General features: G+C 49.3%; 2 protein-coding genes across 4 annotated transcripts; one reads left to right on the top strand and one right to left on the bottom strand.

Moving 5' to 3' along the window:
* Positions 1 to 1,522: 1,522 nt before the first annotated feature.
* LOC4815518 (uncharacterized) lies at positions 1,523 to 19,409 on the bottom strand. 3 transcript variants are annotated; one of them, XM_015185862.2, is made up of 3 exons: positions 19,206 to 19,391; positions 17,877 to 19,085; positions 1,523 to 2,915 (listed from the first exon to the last, which is right to left on the bottom strand). In XM_015185862.2, exon 3 carries the CDS (start codon positions 2,866 to 2,868, stop codon positions 1,630 to 1,632), a length of 1,239 nt encoding a protein of 412 aa, XP_015041348.2. In that variant the 5' UTR covers positions 2,869 to 2,915; positions 17,877 to 19,085; positions 19,206 to 19,391; the 3' UTR covers positions 1,523 to 1,629. The 3 variants fall into 3 exon arrangements, 2 of the variants coding, with proteins under 2 accessions (XP_015041348.2, XP_033239508.1); XR_004470223.1 differs by lacking the exon at positions 1,523 to 2,915 and adding an exon at positions 17,680 to 17,821 and having other exon boundaries at positions 19,206 to 19,409; XM_033383617.1 differs by lacking the exons at positions 17,877 to 19,085; positions 19,206 to 19,391 and adding an exon at positions 3,336 to 3,540.
* On the top strand, positions 8,741 to 11,446 carry LOC6902264 (uncharacterized). The gene is made up of 2 exons (XM_002133755.3): positions 8,741 to 9,005; positions 9,909 to 11,446. The coding sequence occupies exon 2, from the start codon at positions 9,967 to 9,969 to the stop codon at positions 11,176 to 11,178; it is 1,212 nt and encodes a 403-aa protein (XP_002133791.2). The 5' UTR covers positions 8,741 to 9,005; positions 9,909 to 9,966; the 3' UTR covers positions 11,179 to 11,446.
* Positions 19,410 to 19,668: the final 259 nt, after the last annotated feature.

Genomic DNA, 19,668 nt, shown 5'->3' with positions numbered 1-19,668 from the left:
CCATAAAAAGAAAAGCCAGCAAGCGACAACAATGACAACTACAACGACGACGACAACACACGGCGACGGGGTACGAGGCGGATGTTAACCTCGCGGCGACTTGGCCAGGGAAATGCCTGGAGAAAGTTCATATAGATAAGGACAAGGGTATGACAGGACCGGACCTGTGCTTTGTTGCGCCGTGATTTCGGGTGGGCTGGTCGGCCTGCTTGACCGCCGCTGCCCAACCGAAGAAAGCCCCGGCCACCCTGTCGATCCTGCCCATTCATATCACATAATAAAGTATTTTACTTTGTTTTTCCTGTCATATCACACAAAGAGATGGACATGTGTCGGGTCGGGTGTGCTGGGTGTGCTGGCTGTGGCCTGCTGAACTCGTCCGAGCATGCATTTTCTTATAGTCGATGCTACATGCTACTCGGACGAGCAAAGTACTTGCGGACCAATGAAAGTTTCACGCTCTACTGATCATTGCCATGGGAAGAAGGTTGTGTCCGTCTGGCTTGGGGTCTGGGAAAAGTGTTAACCCATTTCTAGCCCATGAGAATTTGCATAGATCTGGGGTTGGACAAAATGTTATGACAGCTCATTTAACGCCCAAGTCTCGAGTGGCATTGACCATCGATCCAGCGACAATCCTTCGGCCAAAGTCTTGGACAACCAATTATCATAATTGACGGTTCGCTCTTCCCCGAACAGCTGGTGGGCATTGTCTTCTGGTGCTCGTAGTTCTAGTGCTCTGCGGGTGATCAATCGGTCTTTGAGGGGGTTCGCTAGTTCCAGTTTTGGTTAGTAATCCTAATCGTTCGAGGCTTGTAGTCTTGTGCCTAGATTTGAGACTTTTCGTCACTAAATGGGAACTCATTCTAGTGGAAAACTCTGGTTCTGCGACTATCTCTAGGAATAGAGTTTCATGCGAGACCCTCTGGGCGGGATTGCTTATGGTGATCCTTTACGGATCTTTCTGCTTTCTCCTTGATTGTCTCTCGTTTCCCAGTAATCATTATGGACTTAAGACCCCATATATGAAGTACCTTTCCCTTAACCCGATTCGACCACAAATGTTTAGTGACAAATGCGGCCCACCCCTTGCCCTCATTATAGCCAGAAATTCCCGAACCGAACCGAACCATTCCCTGGACCCACATGACGACTATTGCTAGTGCCAGGGTGGGGATCGTGATCGTGATCGTGCTCATCAGCCCAGATGGGCCATGTCTCGCTATCAGAGCATTAAAACGCTCATTAAACCAGGAGCCGTCGCTGTGGCTGTGAGAAGCACTTGGACCTGGCCTCTGCCCGGCTCTTGCACTCTTCCGTGCACTTTCCGCAGAAACTCGTGCGCCACGCTCCGGTGCCCCTGCCCCCCTCTGGTCGAGCGAGGTGTTTTGCATAAACTGCTGGCTCCTTTGTGGTTTCTTCATCGAAATTATGGCACCCCAGACCCAAACCCAGACCCAGACCCAGAGCCGGCCATGTGGGAACCTTTCTTCCTTCATTCCGTTCGTCAGAAAACGTTGCGTTTGCATAAAAAATGATTTATTCCTTACAATGATTATAAGACAAAAAAAGTGTGTACGGCTATAAAAAAAAGTTATAAAAAAAATTCGAGTGTCCCAGAGAAGAGCCTCAGCTGGCCTCAGACATCGAGAAGCTGAGGCGTCTCTTGGTGGCGTCCCTGACCTGCGCCTGCATCCACATGGCATCCAGCTGGCATGAGGCTTCCAGCTCCTCGCCGCCCAGTCCCAATCCCAATCCCATTGCCAGAATGGGAATCGGATGCTCCTCGTCCAGCTCGCAGTCGCTGGTCGAGTTGTGGCCGCTGTCGGGGCTGATGTGGCGGATCTTCTGGGCGGAGCGGGCGGCCGCCAGCAGCTTCTGGGCCGACTGCCGTACGCTGGAGGAGATTCTTGTCGCGATCTTCCGTTTGCGCCGCACCACGCGCTGCCTCCGCAGCTGCAGTGATCGCCTCTTCCCCTGGGACTGGGACTGGGACTGCGACTGTCCATCGACGGTAGCCGGCTGAGGGGAGCGCACCTCCCGCTCCTCGTAGCCACTTGCGTGGGGTGACCTCCAGTACTCGCAGAGGTCGCTGGCCGGGTCGAAGGCGGGCCGGTAGGTGGGCGAGTGGGTGGCAGCGGCGGCGGAGGAAGAGGTGGTGCTGCTCAGGGGGTGGTGTCTGTGTCGCTGGCGCAGACGCTGACGCGGCTGCCTGGGGGCCGGCGCCTTGCGGGTGCTCTCCAGAATGGCGTCGATCATCCGCTCCAGGGTCACGTCTCCCATCTGGCTGGAGCTGAGCGTGGTCTGGCCGCTCTTCGTGGCAGGGGCCTTGGGCACGGGCACGGGAAGGGGCAGGGGCAGGGGCAGGGGCTTCTGCTCCAGGTAGCGTGGCTTCTCGAAGTAGCTGTCGGGGATGCCCATGCCGCGGAGTGCGAGCAGCGGACCCGGGATGATGGCCGCGCTCGGGGAGTACTCCGCCTCGAAGGTCGGCAGCGTGGAGGCGTAGGCGGGTGGGCGGAGGGTAGGCCTGGGCGTGGGCGTGGGGGTAGTCAGGGGCGAGGACATGATATTGCTGAGGTCCTTGAGCAGCGGGGTCCGTGGGTGCACGGGTAGGGAGCTGGCTGGCAGTGGCGTCGAGGTCAGCTGGTTCTCCTTCCCCTGTCCGTGGGCGAGGGCCAGGCAGAGGGACTTGCGCTTGAGCTTTCCCCGCAGGGCATGGAACTCGCTGTAGCTGCTTGCCCCTGATCCAGCTCCAGCTCCAAGTCCAGGTCCAGCTTCTGCTGCAGACCCAGCTCCGCTGCGCATTGGCGTGGCTGTGGTCTCCTCCATGTACGAGGGTCGGGGCTGGTTGACGGCCCACTTGAGCATCTTGTTCTCTGGCGTGGTCTCTGGCGGTGTGGGTGAGGTGGCGGGTGCTGCAAGTGTGGGAGAGGGGGAGAGAAGTGCGGTTTAGTCTCGTGCTGGAGCTGTATCTAGATACATATTTGTATCTGTGTGCGGTTCAGTTCTGTTTGTTCTGTCTGGAATCCAGAGCTGGTCGGCTTTTGCCGCAAAAAGTTGCCGGGTGAGTTTTTCGGGAATTTTGGCGCGCTTTCTGGTGGCCTTTTCGATTGCCAAATCAGCGAAGCGGCAAAAATGAAATCAAGAAAACAAAAAGAGAGAATTCCAGGCAATCAGCCTCCCCCCGGGCAGTCGCCGCCGCCGCCGTACCCCGTTTGCATTCGGACACGAACTGGACACGGACCTCCAGTGGAATACTAATCGAATATCCCTAATTGCAAGTCCATGCTTCGCTGGCCGCGCAGAAAATGCCTCTTAATTTCACTTCAATTTACCTCTTCACAGATTTCTATCCACTTCAAAAAAAGCACAGATTGCACGGATTCAATGGGTGTATTTTTTCTCTATTTGCAGATGGATATTCCAGGGCCCGATCTGGGGTTCCTTCGGACGCGGCGCGAGTGAGTGTACGAGTGGTGCGCCTGCGCGCCGCGAAGTTCGTTTCGAGAGTGACTCTGTTCGGCTCTGCTCGGGTACGTCCACGACTTGGCCAACGGCGCTGAGAGCGGCAGAGACCAGAGAGAGCGCGCAGAGGGAGAGCGAGAACGTCGAGAGAGCAGAGAGCAGACACCAGAGAACGTGTTGCATTTTCTGAGAGCGGGAGAGCAGGAGAGCGGTTGAGCGGGTGAGCCGGACAGTTGCACTGCAACAGTTTCGAGCTCTCTTCAAATCGAAAAAGTGGGTGGAATGTCGCCTTGAACGGCCACGGCTGGCAAGTTATGGAATGCAGTCGATGTATTACTTCATTAGACCATTCCAGGCAGGAGTTGGTAAGATTTATCGGTTATATGTGTAGCTCCAGGGGAAAGTTATCTGGGAATTCCTGAAGTCTAGGTCTATTATCAGTCGATTTGGTCTATATGTATTGAAAATTGTATCTGTTATGTTTACTTTTTTGAAAATCCATCCAAAGTAGCCTGGCACCTTATCTAGGTCTATATTTTTCCAGGTTTCATTATGCATAAGAGGTAGAACCTGCAGGACTCGATCGCTATATCGTTTTATGGCTGACATAGGAAAAAGAGTTTGCTTCCTACTTCTGAAGTGTTTAATTATTGATTTGTAGATTGAAATAAGATGCTATATGCAGACCTAAGCTTCAACAGAAAATATGGGTCGAACAGGAACCCTTTATTGTATTTCAATCAATCAATATCTAAAAGATGTGGCTTGTGTATGGATCTATGGACATCTTTGGTGTAATCTATAAAGAAAGCGGTAGATAAAGCCTTCCCATCTGATATACACATATATATGCAAAGCCCAGCCAAATCTGATCAAAATCGGCTGACTATATCATATAGCTGTCAGTGGAATCAGGAGGTTTGCAGGAGTTTTCGTAAAGGAACTGCCAGAACCTTCTCCCTGGTCTTCCGAATCCAATTCTATATGGTTATAAAGAAAGCGGCAGATAAAGCCTTCCCATCTGATATACACATATATATGCAAAGCCCAGCCAAATCTGATCAAAATCGGCTGACTATATCATATAGCTGTCAGTGGAATCAGGAGGTTTGCAGGAGTTTTCGTAAAGGAACTGCCAGAACCTTCTCCCTGGTCTTCCGAATCCAATTCTATATGGTTATAAAGAAAGCGGCAGATAAAGCCTTCCCATCTGATATACACATATATATGCAAAGCCCAGCCAAATCTGATAAAAATCGGCTCACTATATCATATAGATGTCATTGGAATCAGGAGGTTTGCAGGAGTTTTCGTAAAGGAACTGCCAGAACCTTCTCTCTGGTCTTCCGAATCCAATTCTATATGGTTCGTATCCCACAATCGTGTTCCAACAGCTGTGCGAATCCTGATTGAAAGAGAGAGAGAGAGAGAGACGGACATATCGCTGCTCCTCTGTCGAGGGGCCAGCTGTTCTCTTCGCTGCTTACGCCACAAAACATAATTTTCAATTACCTTTCTCTCAGCGTGTGGCTCCTTTCACCTCTGCTCTCCTCCATCTCCATCTCCATCTCCCTCTGCCTCTCCCTCTCTAGCTGCTTGTCCTTCCCCTGTCTCTTGGTCTCTGTTTTCCCATTTTCGCCAAGAAAAGGACAACTCGCACACATAGCACTACAGTGGGAACCGGGGGATTGTACAATTTGGCCCATTGTTTATGGGACAAGCAGAGGAGTCGTCGTCGGCGTCAGCGTCGCTGCAGGAAAATGTTGTGGAAAATTGTGCAATTGTTTTGCAATTTATTGGTTGAAAAGGGGCTCCGTGGTTCAGGAGAGTCGCTTCCACAGCCTCTTTCACTCTCCCTCCCCCCCTTTTCTTTCTCTCTCTCGTTGTCCATCTTCTTGCGCTTTGTTCTTCCATCTCCTTCCGCCTTCTGTATTGCCATCCTCTTCCGCTTTCTCTGCCCAACTCCTTTCTCCTTTAAGCGCAAATTTATGGTGACTCTGATACCCTCTGGATGGCCAGAAAAGGAAGCATCTCTGGGAGCATAATTAGTACGTACATATATATATATATTTCTGATCTTACAGATCCTTCTGTTATCGCTATATCAGATAGAAAAAAACACCTAAAGATATCCTAAAAATTTCAATTAGGAAAACTCTTTTGGCTCTGCAGGAATTGAAGAAAAATATGATATTCCATCAATCGATCAATTTGCAAGGGTATCCAAAGCTTCGATACCGGGTACTTGCCATTGAGCGGAGAATCTCAGCAGAGAGCCAGAGGGAGAGGGAGATAGAGAAAAAACAGAGATAGCCACAACGAGAGACACGAGACACTCATAAAGAAGAGGACCAGAAACCATCCCACAGAAAAGGACAGCTGAGTCTCTCGAGATCCGTCAATTATCCCCGTTTGAGGAACCTATCTACTATCTGTTTTTTTGTTGTTTTGTTTTGCCTAATTTATTTGGCACTTTGTGCGAAATGGTATTCGTTTTGTATTCCCTTTCAATAGCAATCGGATCACTTGCCAATGTCCGGCGGTTCGGATCGGGTCAGGTCCTGGCCTAGATCTCACGATCAGTTCCGGACCACCGAATGGGTTCCAATTTATGGCCTATGGCACCTGTACGAACAATCGGATGAGGTCCTCCAAGTGATATGAGTCTATTAGGCCGTGGGGGACCACCCTCAGTTGGTTCCCAGGAGAATAATCTCAAGAGAATCTCTCTTCATTCAGTTTTGAAATTTAAAAGCTGAAATACACAAGGGAATTTGGGCAAAGTATACTTCAGAAATCTGTGTACGTCTCTCATAGCATATCGCCCGATCGCGAATATACCTCAAACTATCCTTAGACTCAATAGATTATTGAGAGTGAAGAAATAGTTTCATTTTTACTTTCAATTGATGAAAGTTTCTGGAATTTGTAAATATCATTAAGGGTTTCTCCTTGGTATACCTTGAACATTCTAGAATCTGGATTGTAGTTTAATTTGATTCCTTTTCAAGTTTTGCACCGTCTTAAACGTTTATTCCCGTTATATACCATCTATTTCCATATTTTTAGGCATACAAAAACATGCTTAATTCACTTTCCAGCCAGCTGTTCTGGGCCCTGGAATATGCATCTATGTATGATTTCTGGGTCGTTCTCACAGTCTTAATTTAAATAATAAATCTCAAACCTTCGTTTCGCAAATTTGACACTCGAGAGGCTTTGCAGGACCTCAATTTGTTCTTCCATTCACAAAAAAAACAAAACCAGAAACGGTTCAGCTGCCCAGAAATGTCGAGTGACCAACGATAAATCTACGGAAAAAGCGAAGAAAATGGAAATAAATCAATAATATTGCAGTGGAGGATGGCCAGCTGCGTTTTCCTTTGGCTTATGCCCTCCTTCGGAATCTTACCAATAATCCGTCTATCTGTCTTTCAGTTGCATCGAATCAAAGGCAATTTTACGCATTGGTCACTGGCCCAGGCTCAGGCTCGGGCGGAGGCCCAGGTCCTGAGACCAGGGAGGAGAACAAGGAAGATAAATTAGGGCAGAGCCCGATCCCCGTTCCCCGAGCCCCGACCCAGGGACAGAGGGACAGAGGAGGGTAGGAGGAGGAAGGGCAGACAGTGCGTCGCGATCCACTAATAAATTGCCCAACAATTGTGCAATTTTTCATAGACGTAGAATCCGCAAGGCGGCAGCGGTAGGGGCGACCCTGACGCTAAGACTTCACGCTCGGATTTGCTACCGTTTTCGATTTTTCGCTGTCCTTTTCCAATCACTATTTTTTTTTCTTAGAGGCTCTGCCTCTCAGAGTGGGATTGGCTGTCGCTTTCCCAGTCCCCCACCCCCCTCCACAAGGGCATACACTGGAAGGACGTGCGGCGGCAAGGACATCAGATAAAGTGGAAAGTAGGTAAGGGACAGAAGAAAACTAATCTTGAATCACACGCCGCACTGATAGCGCCAGGACCGGGGATCGGGGATCGGGGATCGGGGATCGGGGACCCACAATCCACAATCCCTGGCCGGACAGCTGTTCGGGGATTAGCACACAGCTCCTTCTGCTCCTATCTGGACTCGCACGCAAAATTATTAAAACACGGCCCTGAATTATGGGCCATAATTCAGAATTTGAACGGGACCCCCGTCCGCCGCTTAGCCGGCAAGCTATTTGTACTGCTGCCTTTCGGGCATATCCGACATTTGCCGACTCCCGGCGTCTTATTTGATAAGGCAGCCAAAAGGGAGAGAGGCAGGGAGAGGGGCAGGGAGAAAGCCGAGACCAGATGCAGCCACAGGATCCTTTGACTGTAGGCGCTCGCCTTTCATAATTTACTTTGATTGATTTGGGTAGCCCGATGCCCGATGGCCGATGCCCGATCCGATGTGAAGAGCTGGGATTTATTGAACTATTGAATGTGCCACTCAGAAGCCCCAGGCGGAGAGATGAAATCCAAGGATGTAATCGAAACTTAAGGAATGCGGATCTTAAGGACACGGCAAAGTTTCGATGGAGGGACATACGTGCATATGAAAAGATTGGACAGAATGTTATATAAGAGCTTTTTCGTTTAAGGAAATTTAAGGAAGAAATCATGATATGCTACTAAATGGATTGGAAACCCCCTTGGCTGCCTTCCAATATTACTAAGGTGAGTATTTTGTATCTGTTTTAAAGCCTTCTGTTTCGAGCCTTGAAGGCTCAATGCTCAAAGGAGGGGATACCATATACTTTCTTAACGGAATAACCCCCGATATTGGGTGATTATCATCACAATGTCTCCTTAAGCGAATGTCTTTAATTTCAGATGAGTCAGACCTAGGGATAGACCGCCTCTGGCCATATCCCAACAAATCCAAAGACATTTGAGCCAATTTTTCACAAAATACTGTCATCTAATGATTGCTTCAGAAAACGATCAATATTCGGAAAATGTATATCAATTACCAATCAATATCCAAATGGCAAACGAGAACCCCGTGAGAACCCCCATTAATATGCTGATGGCCTATTTGTCAGGGCATATTCGATTGAAATCCGAACTTAAATTTCAATATTCAAAACGGTGTAAAGGGGTTTCCAAGGGAATGCGCCAGAGAGTGCACAGGAATGCAGAATCTCACATCCGAAGGTAGAGCAGAGAGCGAGAGAGAGCCAAAGGTGGTGGCGGGGAGAGTCGTTGGCCGAGGCAAGCCGATGTCTGCCGAAGCAGGGAGAGCACAGGGAGAGCTGTTGCCGAAGCAGGGACAGTCGCTGCCGAAGCAGGGAGAGCCGCTGCCGAAGCCGATCCGAGGCGACCACGCCATGCGGCGTGCAGAGGCAGAATCAGTCACATTTGCACCTCTTGCACCTTCGGGACGTACTCGTTACCCGTCTCCAGCGCGATCTGCCCGAAATTCAAGATTTTTTGGAAAATTCTGTTGTTTTTTTCTCGCAAAGGCAAAAGCAAACGAAAGTTATTTGAATTTTTTTTTGACTGTGAAAAATCAAGGAAATTCCTGCAACTTTGGATATCAGCAGAAACGGCAGAAAAAAGGTAAAGATAAAGTGAAGTGAAAGAGAAATCGAGTGGAAATACGAGTGCTCGTACTCGTGCTCGTGCTCGGACTCGTACTCGTACTCGTACTCCCATTTCCGGAAGAACATTATAAATGCATTAAAGCAGGGGAGTGGTGGAGTGGTGGGCCTCTGGTCTGTGAGAAAATTAATTAAAAACACCCCATAAAAATCGCATAAAAATTCATAAATTCGCGCGCGTGCGATTGCGATTTGGGGGTACGGAATCGGGGTTATTTTGTTGTTGCTGTTTTTTGGGCTATTTGTGGGCTACCCGGGCCAAGTGCCCGAGTGGCCGATAAGTGCTCTTCAGACCAAAACGAGAGAGCGGCTGCAAAAAGCGCAAAATGCTAGCACGCATCGGAGTCCTCCACCTCCTCCTCCTCCTCCTTCCATTTCTGCTCTCTCCGATCTCCGCATCTCCGAGCAGGGTCTTGAGTGGCCCGAGATGGGCAGAGTGTGGCAGTGCCACCATTTTGGCCGCTCCTACCACCCAAAACACGAGTCGCAGCTGGAAGTAGCTGTTGCCGTTGCCGTTGCCGTTTCCGTTGCCCTAGCCAGAGCCCAGAGGCCAGAGCCTGAACCAGAACCTAGTTGCAAGCTTTTGCGCGCTTTTCCATTGTTTCCAAGGCCCTCATTGTTGGCAGGGGCAGGAATCAGGGGCAGCCGGCTGCCGGCAGCGAAGTTGTGCGAAATCCTTGCAGAAACCTTGCCGAAACCCCACCGAAACCCGTTCCCGTTCCCTGCGACACGTTAGTCGGGTTTGCCCGTGTCACATGTCCCTCTCGTTCGGGTTTCGCACACTCTGCCACACTCTAAATCGAATGCGAAGAACCCCAGCAGACAATTGCTAACTAGCCCGATCTTCCTTTGCTACTTTCAGATCCTCACACGCACAACCCGATCCACAACTTATATCCAGAGATATCGCAGCTGTCAAGATGCTCAAGTGGGCTGTGAACCAGCCCCGACCCTCGTACCTGGCCAAGGAGCTGCCAGAGGGAGCTGCCACCAACCCCAAGACATCAGCAGCAGCAACAGGAGCAGCAGGAGCAACAGGAGCAGCAGGATCAGGGGCAAGCAGCTACAGCGAGTTCCATGCCCTGCGGGGAAAGCTCAAGCGCAAGTCCCTCTGCCTGGCCCTCGCCCACGGACAGGGGAAGGAGAACCAGCTGACCTCGACGCCACTGCCAGCCAGCTCCCTGCCCGTGCACCCACGGACCCCGCTGCTCAAGGACCTCAGCAATATCATGTCCTCGCCCCTGACTACGCCCACGCCCAGGCCTACAACCCGCCCACCCGCCTACGCCTCCACGCTGCCGACCTTCGAGGCGGAGTACTCCCCGAGCGCGGCCATCATCCCGGGTCCACTGCTCGCACTCCGCGGCATGGGCATCCCCGACAGCTACTTCGAGAAGCCACGCTACCTGGAGCAGAAGCCCCTGCCCCTGCCCCTGCCCCTTCCCCTGCCCGTGCCCCAGGCCCCTGCCACGAAGAGCGGCCAGACCACGCTCAGCTCCAGCCAGATGGGAGACGTGACCCTGGAGCGGATGATCGACGCCATTCTGGAGAGCACCCGCAAGGCGCCGGCCCCCAGGCAGCCGCGCCAACGTTTGCGCCAGCGACACAGACACCACCCCCTGAGCAGCACCACCTCCTCCGCCGCCGCCGCTGCCACCCACTCGCCCACCTACCGGCCCGCCTTCGACCCGGCCAGCGACCTCTGCGAGTACTGGAGGTCACCGCACGCGAGTGGCTACGAGGAGCGGGAGGTGCGCTCCCCTCCGTCTCCTCCGGCTACCGTCGATGGACAGTCGCAGTCGCAGTCCCAGTCACAGGGAAAGAGGCGATCACTGCAGCTGCGGAGGCAGCGCGTGGTGCGGCGCAAACGGAAGATCGCGACAAGAATCTCTTCCAGCGTACGGCAGTCGGCCCAGAAGCTGCTGGCGGCCGCCCGCTCCGCCCAGAAGATCCGCCACATCAGCCCCGACAGCGGCCACAACTCGACCAGCGACTGCGACTTCGAGGAGGAAGTGGACTCGCTGTCATCGCTGGGCGCCTGTGGCGGCCTGGGCCTGGGCATGGGTCTGGAGGCAGCCACCAAGCGGCGGCTGAGCTTCTCCTTCCAGGAAGATCTGTTCGTGGAGAAGTGAGGGAGGGCGACTCGGAGGAGACTCATCTTTGGCTGTCGACAGAAAACGTTTGTTCCACTTTTTCCCACTTTTTTCGTTACACTTTGGTTGGAGGAGTATTTTTGTTTAAACATTAGAAAGAATGTGGCTAAAAGCGCAGACTTGCCTTGGTATCCATAACCATATACATATGTATATCCCCAAAAGATAATGATATGTTGAAACAGATTTTATAATTGATTAAGATTTTTTTTGGAAATAAAACTTTTAGAGCAAAAATCATCGGAAATAATATGGTATTTCTACTGGGGAGTGTGGAAAGGTTAGAAAGAAAGAACCACCCCGAAGGAGGAGTCCTGTGTTGAGTTGAAGATCCATAGAATATCGAGTTCTTTATGGCCTCCAATAGGCTTAAGAGACAATATTAAGTTCAGAACGAGGCTGTTATCTTTCAGATATTCCCTATAGATCCCCTATGGATATATTAACCAAGTCTTATATATCTTGCTCTCCTTCAATCAAACAAATCTCCAATGAGAAGTGACAGATATACTTCCATGACGGCTCTTTCCAGTGGGTTCCTTAGAGCTTCTCGCACAAAGGAACTTCACTGCTAGGACTACATGGCACTCGACTATCCGCAGAGTGCAGTTCTCACGGGAGTCGGAGTCGGAGTCAGAGCCGTTCCGCCTCTGAGTTCGTGAGGACGCGGATCGGACATTGCCGATTAGTCGAACGCTGCAGGACGGTAAGGCACGCAGACATCGTGTGGGTTGGGAGAGACCCACCCCCCGCGCATTGGGCGACTGTCTGAGTGATACGGCATATCCTGTGTGTCCTTCGACACGGCACTTATCACGCACCTGTGCACCACCACGAAATGGCCAGGCAGCGGACTACAAAACGGTTTGGCATTACCATAAATTTGCATAGAATATACAAAAATTCTGTTTCGCTGCTGGTTTTCCGTTTTTGTTTTGTGGCCAGGTCGGGATTCGGCAAGGTCCTTGTTAGCTGTACTCGAGAGAGTACGATCCAACACGTAGACCGTGACCAAGTTATGCAAGCTCTGGAGGAGGCATATGGAAAGTTGTTCGCTCTGATCCTGGCAGGGTCCAGCAGCTGCTGCCGAGGACTGGCTGTTGGCGTGGGCTGTTGCTCCCCGAGGCTCTGTTGCGTTTTTAAATGTCTATTAAATGCCTTTAAGTAAATGCCTCTGAATGGCACGGCAACGGCAACGGCAACGGGGCATTGTCTGCATCGGATCGTATCCCATCCATTGTTGCACGGCTTCTGTTCGCTCAATTGAGCCGGTCCCTCTCCCGCTCCCGCTCCTCCGCCCGGCCATGCCAGCTGCCCAATAGGTGGATGTGGATGTGAGGCTAAGGATCTGAGGATCGTTCTGTTCTGCTCTGATTTGAGGCTCTTCGGTCCTTCTGTGCTGTGCTGTGCTAAATGTCACATAAGAGCCCGAACGTTGCGTCGGCGGTAGCCGGAACACCTTTCCGAAAATTGCGCCAAAAGGGACTGCAAGAAGTCAATGGAAGAATGGGAATAATGGGAATGAAGAATGAGGCAGCGAGGCAGCGAGGAAAAGGAAACAAAATCGCATCGTGGCATGCGTCCTGCGAGGGCGGGGGCAGTGCCAGTGCCAGTGCCAGCCCTCGGGGACAGCTGTCGTCGTCTCCTGTGGCACGTGATACACTCATTCCGCCAACGCATCGAGGATCGTCTTGAGTATTTGGCATAGGAGTGGGAATCGCTGCATAGTGGCACGAGGAGTTGTGTGCTTCAAGTGCCTCTTGCCACATGTTGCCGCTTCAAATTGGGGCAATTTTCGGCCTAACAGGGTTAAGTGCCGGAAATTACCCCGACTAAAAGGATGTACATACTCGTTTAAGAGAAATTCGCGCAAAATATTTGCCAGTCTTTATGTACAAGAATTTCCTCCAGTCTGAAACTATATCTATATCATATATCCGCCAAAAGAAGGACAAGATAGCGACTAACGATCGTTAGATCTGCAAATATCTGCATGGAAACGATCGATTGATCGGCAGAAGATAGCTTAGGAAATCTAAAGAGCAATCTATATCCCTTCCTTTCTCTCTGTTTTTTGTTGGATAACAGCTGCCCTCAAATAGAGAGGAATGGGAGGAAGAACTAGTCTGATAACGATCATTAGCGGAGCTGTGAAAGATAGAGTTCAAGTCTGCCGAAAGATGCCTTCCTTCCTTCCGAGCAACTCAATCAACGTCAGAGGGGAGCGGGAATGAATCGCAACTGTCAATAAATGGAGCACTGGCGAGGGGACAGTAGTTCCCTAATCCCATCTGACATGAGCAATAAGTAATAAGTGGCAGAATGGGAACAGTAGCCCCCGAGACCAGAGCCCAAAAGCAGAGCAGATCAGGGGAGGATCAGAGCAAGATCGGTGGAAAGTAGTCGCTTTTTTGCCAACTAAAACTATTTGTATTTGTCAGAAGGCTCTGATTTCACGGCAGCTCAAGGCACGGCTCAAGGAAGACTGTCGCGAAGGCAGGACCACGTCTGATCCTCGACGATTAATCAATGTGACGTGTGTGTGTGTGTGCACTCTCCCTCTCCGGCTCTGGGACATCTTGTGTTTGGTTTTTCGCGCCAAAGAAATGTCCTCGCTCTTGTCCTGTGTGTCCCAGCTCTATCCATTTCGGTGACAGCAATTTAGTTTTATTTCTCATTTCAATTTAGCTTTAAACTTGAATGCTGGATATCCCCCACGTTGGGTCTCTCTCCGACTCTCTGCCGGTTCTGTCTGTGTCCTGCGCCGTCGCTTGTGTGAAAGGGTTGTCGTCGGGTCAGAGGAGCCGGCCAGGGGTAGACCGCAAGATCAAACAATCCAATCGATTTGCATAGCCCGTCAAGTCGAAGGGGTTGTCTTTGGTCCTTGGTCCTTGCTGCTGATCCCGATCAAGATTCGGCTACAGATTCCGTTTGAGATTCCGATTGCGTATGTAAATGTTGTTTGCACGACAAACTTTATCTCGAGACAATGCCAAATGCAAACTAATAGATACATTTATAGCGATTTGGTCGGGATTAGAAAGGGTCTCTCTCCGACCGGGGTAATTAAACATCTTTACGGTCAGCCAACAGGGCCAAAGGTGGAGGATGCTGCCGCACGCAGATTGCTTTCTCTTTTCTGTTGTGTACCCAAGGCAATGGAAAGGAGTGAGAGTACTCCTGAGAGCCATGAAAGTCGTGAGTCGAGTCGAGTCGAGGACCCGATCTTGAGCACTTAAGCCAATTTGAAGTGAACTTGTTGTTTGTTTTGTCTCTTGTCTTGTGGCTTAGGTGTGGTCATGGACTTTCGCTCATCGCATTTGATCCCCTTTTGACCATAGATCTATTTATTCCACATTTGCATGTTCAATCCTCTGACGACTTACGGGTACCCTAAGACCTTCAGTCCTTTAAAGCTTTTAACTTTAATTTAAATATGCAATAAATTTATTTACTATATAAACATTTAAATCCAAGCTTAAGCTCTAGAATTGTATGGCTTTTTTCTCTAGATGTAAGACTCATACCACTGCATCCTTGGAGTAGATGTTTCTGAATCAAATATTGTATAAATTAATACATTTTTAAATATTTCCGTCTGGACCCATAAGACCCAAACCAATGCCAAATGCTACCCATACTCGTACATATTTCGTTATCAAAACACAATTGCTTGGAATATTTCTAATGAATGTCCTCCCCTCCGTTTCTCCGTCGATTCCATTACGGCATTTATGGCTCCGCAGATAATCCTTGTCTGAGGTCTGGGGTCTGGGGTACACGCAATGTTTGCCCACAAAGATGGATCGTAAAAACGTGTAAAAAGTTTCGAAATATACGAGTGTGTACTTGTGTATGCCTAATGAATTGTTTCTCCCTTAAATTTGGGTCGTAAAACCCCAAAAAATTCTTGGGGTGGGGCTGCAATCGATATATGTACGTCCGTGCGTAAAAGTGCAGTAAAAGTGAAAGAACAAAGGCTGGGAGATGCGAGAACTCTTCATGGATTTGGTGTTTTTACGAGCGGGATGGAAATTTTTATGGATGGATCTTCACTTCATCCATCCACACATAAATCGCAAGAGACTTTATCAAATTGTCATTAAAATCGGGAAAACCTTCGGGGCGTGTGGCAATGAGAGAAAGGCAGGAAGGAGGGACTACAATTTTGATTAGCCAGCGATCCTAACGGAGTCATAAAATTGCACCTTGGTCCGTCCGATGGCAGCTGATGCGGGTCCCTCGTACCTCCCTACCCTTCCCTTCCTCCATTCAATACCATTCCCATTCCCATTCGCATTCGCATTCACATACTCATATCCATATTCGAATTCCCATTCGCTTTGTCGTTGTGCAGTCGTCGGGACATGTGCGAAAAGGAATCGTTATTGGAATCGGAAATTAGCGTATTCAGTGGGGAAATTAGCCAGAGCCTGATTATGCTGGTTGCAAATGAAATATCCTAAATTATGAGGCATTCACACTCGCACTCGCACTCGCATCAACCTGCCTTTGCCTCTGGGACCTGGACTATGGGGGTACCATCGAAAACATACAATATACAGTATAGAAAACGAGTGTTTCCTTGCCCTCATTCCCTCATTCTCTTCTCTGTTTGGGTATCCTTTTCTGCTGCCTCGTGGCACCTGTCTTCATTAGTTTGCTCTCCTTCGGAGCCCTCGATAAGCAATCAATAGAGGGAAACGCGAGGAGTCAGCCAGTGTCTGTTTGTCTACAGGTGCAAATGTCTGGCTGGTTGGCTGGTTGGCTGCCTGCTCCAATTTGTATCCTGCCAGTCGCTGCCTTGGGCTGTATACATAATTCCGAAGGCTTATGCATATTGATTGGGCCTAATCCAGGCCACTTGTCGCAGGTACAGGTCCATCTGTAGCTCCATATTCATCTCCAGCTGCTGTTTCCGAAGTCTGGACCAGGCTGGAGGCGGATGTTTTGCTTTAACAGTCCATATTGCTCCGATTCGAGATGTGTAAAGCGTTATTTCTGGTTTCTTGAAGCATTCGATAAGTTCTAGAAGTAAATGGTTACGTATCCCGATTGCGATTCCGATTCAGATCAGTTCCCATCGGGCTATAGCAAAGAGGTTCCATCATTTGCTCATTAGACATCTCCCTCTCTCTCTTTCTCCCTCTCTGGTTCTGGTTCTGGTTCTCTATACCTGCCTGAAGTGCTAATCCCGAGGCAGGATTCCTTCGCTGTATCCTGTGTCGAATGCGAACCAGTTTTCCGCTTCGCTGCAACTGACGCATAAATTGCGGCATATCCCGTTCCTGCCTCGTCTAAAACAGGACATGCCGCACACCCTCTCCCTCCATCTCCATCTCCATCTCCATCTTTCAGAGTTTTCCTTTCCAGACACCAACATTTCCAGTTGGTTTTCCACATCCAACATTTGCCCGGGCCAAGTGGCCAAGGGAATGGCTATTCAAATTGTTTGCCCTGGCAATATGGCACGGTGATTTTTCATTTCTTGGGCAGCAGCAGCAGCAGCAGAATCGGAATAGGGATGGGAATGGAAATGGAAATGGGGATAGGAATACGACAGGATCATAGATCAGTTTTATGGCGCTCGGTGGCAGCCGCTCCTCCAGCACCTGTTCCCCAAATGCAGGTGCCATCAATGGCATTTTCCTGACATTTACATAAGTGGCGCGTGGCCCCAGGAGCAACCTGCTGCTCCTGCTGCTGTCCTTAGATCCTCGTCGTAAGGACGATAGCCCCGGGATCCTTCCGCATGACAATGCTAAGTGGAGATCCCCCTCCCCTCCTTGGCTGGGCATCTCCCTATCTCTGTGTGTTGGTCTGTCGTCATCTCATCGACCCTCATCAAATGCGTCGATTTTTATGTTTCCTTTCGAATTTTCCACGCTGCATTTTCCGGTGCTGCTGCTGCTCGGCTCGTTTTCCTTCTGCTGACCAGCGGGCAGCCGGCAAGGGTTGCAACTGACCGCCTGCCAGGCCGAGTAGGTTTTCCCTTTCGGGCAAGTTCAATATTTTCCCAAGACGCAAGCGGCACGCGCTTTTCCTGGCCAGTGGCCGCTCAGCCATTGTCCCAACCCTTTGACAACTGTGTTGTGACAGCGGACAGCAAACAGAATAACCAGAGGACAGGCCACAGCCCACAACGGGCCAGTGGCTGGACCTTGATTCCACCCAACAATTGAAGCATCAATCACGAGGCCAGCCGCGATATGACAGCCAGGGAAAGCGATTCCAAGCGATTAGTTGTTGGTGGACAGAGGCCTGTCCCCAATCTATGGGAGAAAACAAAGAGAACTAAACCACTTACCTTACCTTTTTGAGGTTGAAGCCAAAGAAAGGGCTTTACATCTTCATAGTTTTACTTACCTTTAGATTTGTTGTTATTGTTGCATTTGAATTCTTCTCTAGATTCATTGGGTAGGAAAGGTACTTCGTATTCTCTCTTACATCTTTATGGTTTTACTTACCTTCAGGCTTTGAATTCTTCTGTAGATTCATTGGGCAGAAAAGGTACTCAGTCTTCTCTCTTATTTATTGAGCAGCAGGTTTGCCTTGGATTGATATTCGTTTTCGATTGGAGAATCCCATAAAGGTAGCACAGAAACATGTACTGATTGTAGCTCTTAATTCGTATACATTCTTACATAGGAATAAATATCTCATAGGTAAGTACTTACCTTACTTGTAGGTAGAGAAGATCTCGCATCAAGTTGAAGGAACCTTTATTTTGTTGAACCACCATCGTTCTGGTCGTCCCAGGTGACGGAGCCCCATGTGCCACCGTCCGCAATACCAGTTCCAGTTCTTCCAGTGGCGACTGATCTATCAAGAGCCTTTGACAACTGCTTCGAGGGTTGAGATTCCCGTACATGTCCTGTTCCCGAATCACTCAGTTTTGTTCCCAAAAAAAAAAGAAGAAGAAAAGAGTATTCGTATCCTTTCATTTGCATTTAACCCTTTTCCATTGATGGCCGCCGCGGGGTTTCCACTCGGTCGTCACCAGCCAGAGACTCTGCGTACTTCTCGGAGAACGTGGTTCTCCTCCTCCTCCTCCTTCTTCTTCTCCTCATCCGATCCGCTCCGCTACGCTCCTCTTTGCCGGCCTCTTACTTGATTTTAATTTGATTTTTTCCTCTTCGGTTTCTAATATTTCGCCTGACATTTTCGTAGTTTTATTATGAAAATAGTTTTGGGTGATTTTTTTTGTCGTTTTGTCGCTTTGTCGCTTTGGGTCCTGTCCTGTCCTGGTTTCTTCTTCAATTAAATATGCAAATGTCCCGGATGATGCTGCAGAAATGTCAACAAGAAACGATTCTCGTGTGATATATCTCCGAGTGGGACACTTGAAGTTGCGCTTAATTAACTAATTGCCAGCCCAGCGGAATGGGCTGGGAACTCGCTTAGGAAATGGTATGGAAGCTGGCACTGGGACTGGATCTGGGACAGGCATCGGGCATCCTGGCAGATGGCAAAAGTCACATGTAATTCGTGCTCGATTAAGTTTTAGATCTAAAACTAAGATGTGAGATTGTTCCGGGGGTTTTCCTTTGACTAGGAAACCTTTACAGATGTATTAGAAAAGGGTGGAATGAAGGCAACCAGACCTGAGGTGGAACAACCCGAGGACTTTGATTGAGATATGAGCAAGGCTAAGGAAAAGCTCAGATCAAGACAAGGAAAATAAAGGATTTTCCACTAGATTTAACTTAAAAATAGTTTTCGTTGTTTCGGTAAGACGTGTCCTGCTACAGGTCTTCTCCGACGGCTGCACCGACTCCTTGGGTGTTCTTATGCCTCGGTTGTCAATGGAAATTTAAGCATATTGTGGACGATCCGTATTATGAAATACATGCATGCATCTAGGGAAAATAGGAGTCGGAGTTTACCTGAAAATGTATACAAAGTGTTTTAATAATAATTTCGAATGGAGATGTGTTTTAAAGATCATATTGGATCTCAATATAACATAAACATTAATGTATCTATGATATCAAGAGCTCACTCACTTGTTACGCATATCGCCTTGCACTCCTTGTCGCCTCGCACTGCTTCCCGCCTTGCACTGCTTGCCGTATTGATGACCACCTGCTTCGCTCAAACTCACGCAGAAAAAAAGAAAAAAAAAACCACAAGCTAAAAGGTAGCATCCAAGTATTTCGCTCAAATGTTTTCTTGTGCTATTTTCACACTTGCTGTGATCTTTTGTTAATTGTTCCCAAACTTCTGGCTCTCCTCACATATGGCTATGCATTTTCCTGCCTTTTCGACCATTTTTCTTGATTTTCTTCGCACTGCATCCCACTGCTACTCGCGTTAGCGGGAGGGGGAAAGGGACAAAAGTTGGCGAATTTTCAAGCACACACACACGCACACACACGTTGCTGCACGTGATCAAACGGAACAAAAACACAAAAAAACGAAACAAAAACACATTTTTAGATTTTTACACATGAAAAGAAACAATTTACG

Source organism: Drosophila pseudoobscura, chromosome X (genome assembly GCF_009870125.1).
Source record: "Drosophila pseudoobscura strain MV-25-SWS-2005 chromosome X, UCI_Dpse_MV25, whole genome shotgun sequence".
Classification (NCBI taxonomy): Eukaryota; Metazoa; Arthropoda; class Insecta; order Diptera; family Drosophilidae; genus Drosophila; species Drosophila pseudoobscura.
This window is presented reverse-complemented; position numbering and strand designations above follow the sequence as displayed.

Bases quoted from the DNA above. Each gene is read 5' to 3' on its own strand.
- LOC4815518 (XM_015185862.2), bottom strand. From the start codon at position 2,868: ATGCTCAAGTGGGCCGTCAACCAGCCCCGACCCTCGTACATGGAGGAG.
- LOC6902264 (XM_002133755.3), top strand. From the start codon at position 9,967: ATGCTCAAGTGGGCTGTGAACCAGCCCCGACCCTCGTACCTGGCCAAG.